This window comes from Palaemon carinicauda, chromosome 6 (assembly GCF_036898095.1).
Source record: "Palaemon carinicauda isolate YSFRI2023 chromosome 6, ASM3689809v2, whole genome shotgun sequence".
Classification (NCBI taxonomy): Eukaryota; Metazoa; Arthropoda; class Malacostraca; order Decapoda; family Palaemonidae; genus Palaemon; species Palaemon carinicauda.
The window spans coordinates 68,023,576-68,035,401 of record NC_090730.1 but is presented as its reverse complement, the minus strand read 5'-3'; the positions used below and the strand labels follow the sequence as shown (position 1 = coordinate 68,035,401).

The 11,826-nt window shown below is 33.8% G+C and overlaps 1 protein-coding gene across 1 annotated transcript; it reads right to left on the bottom strand.

Moving 5' to 3' along the window:
• Window positions 1-4,737: 4,737 nt before the first annotated feature.
• LOC137642571 (putative uncharacterized protein DDB_G0286901) lies at window positions 4,738-11,625 on the bottom strand. Its single transcript, XM_068375253.1, has 3 exons — window positions 11,547-11,625; window positions 10,317-11,307; window positions 4,738-5,037 (listed from the first exon to the last, which is right to left on the bottom strand). Exons 1-3 carry the CDS (start codon window positions 11,563-11,565, stop codon window positions 4,896-4,898), a joined length of 1,152 nt encoding a protein of 383 aa, XP_068231354.1. The 5' UTR covers window positions 11,566-11,625; the 3' UTR covers window positions 4,738-4,895.
• Between the last annotated feature and the right edge of the window lie 201 nt (window positions 11,626-11,826).

Below are 11,826 nucleotides of genomic sequence, written 5' to 3'. Positions count from 1 at the left end.
GCGCACCGTGCCGGTTGACCCTACCTTATAGCGCACCGTGCCGGTTGACGCCAGGTTTATTTTTCTAATGAATCATACTTTTTAAAAAACAATTTATATATAACATCACATTCTAATAACTTCTACAAACTTCTGTACTGATATAGCAGTGCATATCTAAAACAAAATGAACAAACTGTCAAATTAACATATAAGCCTCCTCTGCCGCCCAGGAAAAACCATAGATAAAAAACAAAATCTCAAGTTTTGAAAAAACTATGGAAACCTGTGTATCCACGGCAATAATGCAGAGTAACTCAGATTTGAGTGGTGGAACCTCACTCTTGTACTACTAATAAATAATAATGATAATAATATTAATAATAAATTCGACTTGCTCGGGCTAGCGTGCGCTAGAAAGTGACCACTTACTAAATACCTCTTCAAACATTGAATACGTTTCACCCAACACTAAATTCTCATTGGCCACTGCCTACATAACAACTGAACTTAAGTAACAAGACACTTAAGATCTGCTTACATGTCGTTAGGACAATTATTTTTCGCTATACTTCGTAACGCGAAAAAATTCTAGTCCTCACTTCACTCCGCATTCTCTACACTCCAGGTATAAACATAATAAAACATTAAATTGCCTTATAGCGCACCGTGCCGGTTGACCCTAGATAATACCAAAGAAAGGGAGAGAAGGAAAAAAATGGAGAGAGAGAAATAAATGCTCCGATTGAATGATTTACACATTTAACCTCTTTTTGAAGCCTTTGACCAACATGTTTACTTGAAACAGACTACCAACACTCATGTCTATGAAGACACCTATCATTGACGTTATCGTTTGCGATGTTTGAACTTGTAGCCACAGTTTTAACAAAAAATTATGTTTGGTTACATTACAGGAGCTTTTTAAAAACTTCTTAAAGAGAAATTGATCAAAGGACAAAATCATTCCAGCTTCCTCTGCATCAAGCAAAATACATCAAAAATGGAAAAGCATTTGTGATAACTTCCGATATCAAAAACTAAACAGTATTGGTGATTTAATTTTTTTTTTTTTTTTTTTTTTTTTCCTGTTCAACTAAGAAATCTTCAAATTACAATAAACTTAATTCCCCAAATCTCAGATAAGAAAACTTTAATGATCTATCAAAATAATAAAGAAGTTTTTCAATATAGGAAAATATAATCCGCACGGATTCTGCAACACCATATTATCAAAAAGATCCTTTGTATGCACAGATCTACCAGCTTAATGTTTCACAGGTGCTTGCAAAGATTTAACAAGTGAATTTTCCGTTGGATCTATGTAACCCCTCATTTCATGCATGCACGTTATGGCATAAATAGCTTGATCACTGGAGATTACTAAAACGCCGGAATCTAATAGAAGCGTGATAAATAAAGCAACATACAATGGCATTTCGCTTTGCTCGTGACCATTATTGTAAGTTTCTCTTTGATGAAAGACAAATTTGTAGGCCTTGTCGGTGCTGCCATTCATCGATGATAGAAGATGCTCATGACAACTGAGGTCCCCCAATTTCCTGTCCAAATTAGATGCCACCGTTAAAGACGACTGCTGGCATTTCATTGCATTCACGATCCTGGAAAGCAGATTCCAAAAATAAAACAATGTACATATATACTTGTAATTTCAAAAACCTTTACCTTCTATATCAAAGTTAAATTTCAGCGAAAAATTTCCTTTTTTTTTTTTTTTTTTTTCTCTCCTTATCTTTGCCGTGTAATAAAACCTTTGTTACGTAAACACTCAAAGTTTAACAATAAAGTTTCCCTCGTTAATATGAACAATCAAGATGCAGAGGACTTTCACTCAGGAATATTCTACTTAAGAATTTTTACCTCCATTTTATTAATAACCTTTGGTATAAAGCACCAAACCTCAAGTTAAAGCATCAATTGCCTCTGTACCTGGACACCAATATTAGAGATTAAAAACCTCAACATATTTTTAAAAGTAGCAAAACAGTCTAAAGAATTAATAACTCTCACAAGTCCATAACTCTGAAAAATGTAAAAAGAATTGACCATTCATCCATGTAAGTTGACAACACTTCAAAAAATCCGCTCTTTTGTACTCTTTCTGGGCTTACATACATTGATGACCTGAACAGTGTATTCAGTACAAGTTTAAATTCTTTGGTTTTCTATGATTTCCAAATCTGGCTTTTTGCTACCTACTTGCATTAAAATCGAAAATTTTATCTGGAACAACGTTCAAACATTGCCAAAGTACTTTACATAATTCTGTCGATTGCCTCCTGCTCCTTCATGTTTAATTTTAAAGATTAATTTGCTGTCCAGTTTCCAACCACTCTTTTCATGATATGAAAAAAAAAATGCGCTGTATTCATCGCTAAAAACTTCAGAATTACTCCAAACCTACTACTGAGGTGTCACAACATATAAATTTCCCAACACCAGAGGCGTCACAATAGAGTGATAAACTGCCTACATCTGAGGCGTCACAATATAGTGATAAACTGCCTACACCTGAGGCGTCACAATATAGTGATAAACTGCCTACACCTGAGGCGTCACAATATAGTGATAAACTGCCTACACCTGAGGCGTCACAATATAGTGATAAACTGCCTACACCTGAGGCGTCACAATATAGTGATAAACTGCCTACACCTGAGGCGTCACAATATAGTGATAAACTGCCTACACCTGAGGCGTCACAATATAGTGATAAACTGCCTACACCTGAGGCGTCACAATATAGTGATAAACTGCCTACACCTGAGGCGTCACAATATAGTGATAAACTGCCTACATCTTAGGCGTCACAATGAAGTAATAGGTTAAATAAGTCTGATACAAGTATATAGTTAAAGTAAGGACCAAAATAAAAAGAATGAATTTCTGCGTCAAAACGTGCTCTCAACCGGAGCATCTGATATTTCTTCATTAAGTTCTCAACTAGCTTTGCTCAATATGTAAAAATACAGAAATACTTTATCGTTTTCATTTTAACAATACCTTTCACGACAAATTTCGTGGAAATTATGTAACAGACAATTCTGTCCAAAAGATATTCGTTAAAATAACGTTTTCGTTAATTCAGAATGTTTGGCATCTAAACAAGGTCTTTAACGACATAGTTTATCCTAACACTGTAGTTACGAAATTCGCCTTCAGTATTCGTCCTCTGTAAACCTTTCCAGATACAATTTAGAGTCTGAAAACCAATTATACTTTCTTGTAAATAAATCCAAATCTTGAAGCTTTTAAAGTAAATAGCTAGCATCCAATGCCCCTTCAAATAAACCATCCGCAGCTATGCCATAATCTAAAAATACTTCAATCTTCACTTCCTTAGATCTCCAATATCTAACAGACTTAAGAACTTTAGTAAAGATGTACCGCCGCTTCAAAAATATCTAAAGAATATCCATTATAAAAAACTTTTAAATTTTTCCCCAATGAGAAAGATATTGGCAACGTTTTAATAGATTTCTATGCGATAAGCAGACTGTAGACTGATTAAATCCTTAAAAAATTTGTAATAAAAAACCAGCCTTTGCTTACCATTTCCATTCTTGGTCACCGTCAAAGGAATTATTTCTTAGTTTTTCTGATACCAGTGTCACCCATTCTCTTAATAAATTCTGATTCGTCCCTTTCTGACCTATTGTTACCCAATCCAACAACCACAGTAACGGTTTTGAAATGGAATTTTGTGATCGCCCTTTTAGACGTCAATGACTATCTTACCAGATCCAATCTAATTCTGTTCAATGTATTGTGAATAACAACAACCAACAGGCGATTAAAACAATAAAATAAAATAAACACAATGTTCCAATTTCCTTGTACCAACTGCTAAGTATACAAAAATAAAAACAGCTATATTTTCACTTATCTTTTCGACGTCTTTCTTGGTACATTCCTGGCTCCAATGTCAACTCTCGGCCTTTATTGAGCTCTAGACCTCTTCCATCAAAGTTGATATGAATCCACACTTTCCCTCGATCTTTAACTAGCTTGACACTTTCGGCGATGCTGCTCTTTGCGTACTAACTCGTTTCTGCAGCAGTTTTAGATGTTCCTTGTCCTCCAAGTTGATAAACAATCGCATCTAATGCTAACATTTTCGTATCAGTTTCCTCAAAATAACGCGATGCTCATTCAAATGGTTTTCCATCATACTTTAACGAGGTGCGGATACTTGTTGAATATTCTGCTGGAAATCGGATAATAGATTGTCCATCACTTCTTGAAACGGTTTCAGCATTCTGATTGCTAACGTGAAAACACTATTCACATCTGAAGCTGTATTTGACCCTGCCTGGCGTCCTGGCTAATAAATTCGACTTGCTCGGGCTAGCGTGCGCTAGAAAGTGACCACTTACTAAATACCTCTTCAAACATTGAATACGTTTCACCCAACACTAAATTCTCATTGGCCACTGCCTACATAACAACTGAACTTAAGTAACAAGACACTTAAGATCTGCTTACATGTCGTTAGGACAATTATTTTTCGCTATACTTCGTAACGCGAAAAAATTCTATTCTCTAACTAAAGGAAGACGAATTTGAATCAATTTTTGCCACCTAAGGATATTTTGAAAGACATGGGTCGTCATTTATGTCGTTGTAATCCACCATGTAACATACATATTTACACCTGTAATAATTTTATTCGTTATCATAAGTAATCTATAAGGAAATACATAATTGTGCTTTAATATTCAATTGAAACTCCAGAAAAAAGCTTATCTGTTTATTGCAAATAACTTCACAATGATACACAGTAATTCCTCATGTGGCCAATTTGATCACTTACCCTCTTTGAATATATAACATTCATCTGACTCTGGGTAATAATTATGATGGAAAATTTCTTTCTTCATTGCATATTGAACCTTTTAGAAGTTCTTGTCCTCCAAACGACCAAACTGCTCGTTCCTGAAGTAGAAGCTGGCAGCCTCCTGGCAAGGGGTGGCATCATACTCCACCTTGCAGGTCATCTCGCTTTGGTCAAAGACGGTGCCTTCGCCGCACATGAAGCTAAAATGAGCAAAGAAAGAAAGATAAATTATTGAGAGATCAAAGCTTATTTCTCTCACATACACACAAATACACACACATTCAGACACACACACACACATATATATATATATATATATATATATATATATATATATATATATATATATATAGTATATATAATATATAATATATATATAATATGTATGTATATATATATATTCATATATATACATATATATATATATATATATATATATAAAATTGTATATTTATACACACACACACACATATATATATATATATATATAGAGAGAGAGAGAGAGAGAGAGAGAGAGAGAGAGAGAGAGAGAGAGAGAGAGAGAGAGAGAGAGAGAGAGAGAGAATTTAGAAATTACCAACTTAAGATTTGCAGATGTCATAGCTCTGTTCAGTGAATTGTGTGTGGAAGAGTAAAAGGTGATTGAAGATTTTGAATAGAGTAAAAAGAAATATAGTACTGAAAATGAATATTAGTGAAATTGAGATAGAGTTCAATGAAAATGAAGAGTGACAACAAATAAGTTTTATGGACGAAGCTCTGGATATTGTTAATGAATATGTGTACTTAGGACAGACAGTACTGTAAGTGTTTCACCATGGTATGACACCGAAATGAAAAGAAGGATGAGTAGGGGCTGGAGAACTTTTGTAAACAAAATTATATCATGAAAACTTTACTTTCTGTTAAATAATATTATTTAATGAGATGGTCCTAACACTATCAACTTATGCATCAGAAACTTAGAGCCTTACTAAAGCCTTAGAATATAAGGTAATATCAACTCAAAGAGCTATGGGAAGAATAACGAGTAGATTAACACTAAGACAAAGAAAAAGAGCAACATGGATACGAGAGCAAATAAAAGTAAAGGATATTATAATGACACAGAAAATGCACGCAGGCAGTACATATAATGAGAATGTCAAATAATTTATTGAATAACAGAGCGGGTCCCTACAAATTGCGTAAAAAAGCAGGAGTAAGAAATTTCGATGGATTGACAAGTTAATGAAATTACCGGGTATAGACAGACAGCAGAGGAAGAACATGTTTGAGGCCTTTGTTCTGCAGTGGACTGGTAACAGCTAATGACGATGGCATACAATATTTACATATTCACCTATATATATATATATACATATATATATATATATATATATATATATATATATATATATATATATATATATATATATATATATATATATACTGTATATATAAAGAAATATATATATATATATATATATATATATATATATATATATATATATATATATATATTTATATATATACATATATATGTATATATATACTATATATATGATATATATACAGTATATACATATATATATATATAAATATACAGTATATATATACATATACATACATATATATATATATATATATATATATATATATATATATATATATATATATGCATATATATATATATATATATATATATATATATATATATATATACTAGTGTACGTGACATGTCAGAAATTATGGCTAAATACTTAAATATAGATGCACACACACGCACACACAGGCTCAAAAATTCCCATATACTCCCCCATTCCTAACTACAACCACTCACATCAGCGTATGATTGCTACACATCCCCCTACCCAAGGACTGGGAACGACTTAGTAGTTACATGTCTGGCAATGCCACTGAGTGTGACCAGAAAGAATATGGAATGAATATTTATACAGGAAAGCAGATTAGGCTGACAAAGCCATGACTTCAGGAAGTGGCTATAGTGTAAGAATTTCTCATAAAATCATTAATGAAATCTCATCGGGGGAAAAGCAGAAGAAGAAGCATATAGCCTACCCATGAAAAAGAGAGATAGATGTATTATAACAACCGAAGATGAAGAAAGGCAACGTTGGATGGAACACTTTAGAGAGGTCATGACTAGGAAATATGAAGGGAATAATTTGTTATATATAACTGAATATGGGGAAGACCTTGATGTGCCCATGAATGACTTATGTCTGTTTGAAGTCGAAGCTATCATTAAAAAACTAAAGAGATGGAAACCCATGGATACGTTGAAATAACGGCTGAAATGATATTGGCCGAACATGAAGTGACTCTCAAAATAATTACAAAATTATTTTGTAGAATATGGAATGAAGAGTCAAAACCTGATGAATGGGAGCTAGGAGTGTTGGTGAAAATAACTAAAAAGGGACACCTGACTGATTGCTATAATTGCAGAGTCATAATACTTAATTCAGTTGTCATGAAAATATATAGTATGCTTATTCTAAAGAGACTAGGGAGAAAGATTGATGAAAAGCTGAGAAATGAACAAGCAGGATTTAGTAAAGGTAGAAGTTATACCGACCAAATTTTCATTTTAAGACAAGTACAGCAATATATAGACTATAGAAATCCACTTTTGATGGCATTTTTGGTCTATGAAAAAAACTTTTATAGTGTGCTTGCACCGGCTAATTTTGTGAAGAGTCCAACGTTATTATGGATTTCTTCATAAATATGAAAATTTGATTAAGTCTGTTCATAAGCATAGCCAGTGCAAAGTTAATGTTATTGGAGTCTATCAAATAAATTTCCAATGAACAGTGGAGTACTCCTTAAGGAATGTGTTGTCACATATGTTCTTTATCCTCCTCATGGATATTGCAATACACTGAAGAGTTAGGGATGGTGGTGAAGCATTGGACTAGATTGGTAATAAGAAATTAGCCTACCGAGAGTATGCTAATGACGCCGTCCTTATTAGCAGAACACCACAGGATTTTTAATACTTGCTCACGAAAATGAATGAAATATTACATGAGGCTGAGCTCAAAATGAATAGGAGAAAGACAGAATATGCGAACAGAATATGAAGTAAAAGATGAAATATTATTGGAAGGAGAAAAAATTAATGAGGTGGAATCATTTAAATATTTAGGAAGTATGATCTCTGATACAAGGTCTTTCGGGTTTAAGTTTAATGAAAGATTGAAAAAATCAAATCCAACAATGGCTCAGTTAAGTAAAATTAGGAAATCAAATTGCCTGAAATTACTTAAAAAGAAAAAAATCATTCTATCTATCAGTTTACTGAGATCAGTGTTACTGTATCGTTGGTTGGAGTACGACAAGGGGCACCCACGAGTTGATGGTTATTTATGATTTATATGGATAAGAATGATAAAGAAAGAATAGGAAATGGTTTTCTGGGAGGATTACATTCCTTGCTTCTGATGGAACATCTCGCGAAATGTGTATTAAAAAGATTGATGTGTTATTGGACTATTGTAAAGAGTATGGCATGGGGGTTAACTCATCCAAGACTAAATATTTTGATATTAATGGAGATAAAAATGATAAAGAGTCATTCCTGTTTGGTAACGTAGAAGTTGAATATTGCTCTCAGCATTTGTATCTAAGGGTTTGGTTTTTAGACGATACAAAAATGAAATCTGTACTGGATGCACATGATAAGTCGTCATCCTCGTGTGTTAACAAGTTTGGCCTATTTTCTGCTGTGAACGCAATCATGCCATTTTGCTATAAGATGAAATTATCTCATGCAGCTGTGAAGTCATCCCTGTTATACAGTTCTGAAAGTTGGTTAACGTTCAATGTTGGACGCATTGAAAAGACTTACAGTAAACTAGAAAGAATGCTACTTGGTGTTAGAGGCAATATATCAGTACCTCTGTGGTAGGTCTAAACACTGTATAATATGAAATTGTGAGAGGAAAGAAAAATTCTTAACATCTAAATTAGATAATGTAGATTTGGAGGAACCATTTCATTTTGAATTTAATATGTGTCGGAGTAACAGTACACCAGGTTACAGATTTTAGTGAGTTGTATAAGGGAATAGAATAGCGGACAGTCATTAGAAAATATTCAGTCATTAATAAGAGACAAACCTTTATATGCAACGAAGTATGTTACATATAGGTCAAATCTTAACTGGGAACTATTACATCACAGAGTGAATAAAGGAAAAATGTATATTCATGATTGCAAGAGACAAGCTTTAAAAGGGATAAGACTGATGTCACATAGTTTGAAAATTGAATTAAGAAGGTGGAGTAGGATCCCGCGTGAGTTACGTATTTGTGTATTTACGGAAAATCAGGTACAAGATGAGGAAAATGTACTATTACTGCACACTTTCGCGCGAAATATCCTAATCTTGTATACTAAAACATTGTAAACTTGTTGAATGAAGGAAACCCAATAGATCTTTGTAATTATGCATATGATATGATGGATTGCTATAAGAACTAATCATGATAAATAGATTTGGAGTGCTATTACTATGTTATTAATCGGAAATTGTTTGCTTGTTTATATACTTCTGTGTACATGATATTTTGCTAAAGCAAATCTGTTTTATGCAAGATTATTGTAGTCAGTTTATATAGTAAATTATGTATCTTTACCTTTGTAAGTTTTTGTAATATGAGGTCAATAAAGTTATAATGGATATGAACATAAGTCATGGTATGACAATGAAACAATCTCCAATAGATTTATTAGGTTTGAGAACAAAGCCCTTAAAAGAATATGGGGAGTTAAATGGCAGGACAAAATTAGAAATGAAACTATAAGAGAGATTACTCAGGTGCCATATGTGAATTAGGTCATGGTAAGGGGTAGATGGAGATGGTTTGGGCATGCTATCCGCCTATATAGCTGAGAACTATGAAACGTGAAGTAGAACATGATGAATGGAGAAGTATTGGTTTAAAAACAGAAGAAATACACGACTGACTAAATCAAACAGAAGACCTTTCCGTCAAAAGGCGTGAGAGGAGATGGAGATGATGTTAATGATATATATATATATATATATATATATATATATATATATATATATATATATATATATATATTTATATATATACATATATATATATATATATATTTATGTATATATATATATATAGATAGATAGATAGATAGATAGGTAGATACATAGATAGATAGATGGGCAGATGGATACAGCTAGATACTTAATGCTCACTACATGGGGAAGATATACACTATTCATATGTGCGTTTGTATATATATATATATATATATATATATATATATATATATATATATATATATATATATATATACACATATATATATATATATACAGTATATATATACATATATATATATAAATATATATATATATATAGAGAGAGAGAGAGAGAGAGAGAGAGAGAGAGAGAGAGAGAGAGAGAGAGAGAGAGGGAGAGAGAGAGAAACTTTCTTCCCTTACCTGTATTGGTAGGTTTCTATTTTGCCGTCAGAGAAGAGAGCTGGGTTGCAAACGTGGAAGACACGACAGGCGTTGTCTTGGTCTGCGTAGTAGCCGTAAGGTCGGTTGGTGCAGCTGAAGGAGGAAGAGATACTGCCAAGCAAACGGGTGGCACCCGAGGGCAGGTTCAAAGGCTCGAAAACCCCACTCACCTCGTCACCGCCCTGGTTGAAGGACGAACCAGTGTTCAACTGTAAACTGTTGCTTGACTGTGTTTGTCCTCTTAATGAAACCTGACTATTGGCATTGAACTGGATGTTGTTGTTGTTGTTGTTGTTGTTGTCAAACCTTCCTGTACTAAATCCAGCTTGCTGGAATCGGTTGTTATTATTCTGTTGATTTCTGTCAGTCTGCAAGAAAGAGTTTGGTGCCTGCTGGGCCTGGATGCGAAGTGAGGGCGTCAACTGGATGTTGATTGGTGTGAGACGGTTCCTTCTGGTCTCTTGTTGGTTATCAGAGAAAGTCTGGGGACGATTATCACGATTTCCTTGGTTCAAATCAAAGCTGATTCCATTGTTGATCTCAGACGTGCTTACACTGCTGGTAGATTGGAATTGATTTCCACTGTCTTGTTGGAAGGCACCGGGTGTGAATGAATTTTGTTGGTTTTGTTGATAAGCTTGACCCTGGAACCTATTTTGGTTTTCAGCACCTAAGGAATTTAAATTGTTTTGTTGGTTCTGCTGGAAAGTTGTTCTTCCAGACTGAAACTGATTATCATTCTGGAGCCTAGTAAATGACTCAATATTTCTGTTGTTTGAAACAGAACTGGACTGAATGTTTGAGCCCAGATTCTGGAACTGGTTATTTCTGTTGCTGTTGCCAAAATCGGATCCAGATCTGAAGGAGCTTCCTTGCTGGAAGAAACCCGGACCAGCAAGCCTGACAGCTGGATTATTGAGTTCCAGACGTTGCTGGAACTGTTGTCCAGCAGCAAAAGCAACTGTAAATGCTAATATCAAAGACAAAAATTTTATTAGCGTTATTTTTCTTTAGCATTTTAGAATTTAAGGAAATTCAATATTAATGAGAATTTACAATTATATGAAACAGTTTCTTTACTGTATCTAAAATCTTTCGAAAATTTACACACTCCCTTAACACTTAAAATAAGATATTTGAATGTGTATTATTGAAGAGAAGCTGGTTTTATTCTATATTAATTGCATAACAGAAGCACAAAACACTTACAAAGTAGGAGGAACCTCATGACTGCTGTTGATTCAGAGAGGCCAATGTGTCAACTGCCTTCCGGACTTCCACCTGTCTCCTTTTATATCCCAACGCATTTAGGGAAAGGGACCCAAAATCCGGTTTATAATTAGATCAACCTCTTGTTTCCAGCCAAGGACAACATCCTGCTCTTCTTTATGTCATATGATAGAGAATGAAATAAAATCTGCAATAAGATAAGAAAATGAGTTCATTAATGCAATATACCAGTGAGTCACATTTGACTAGTTTATTCATG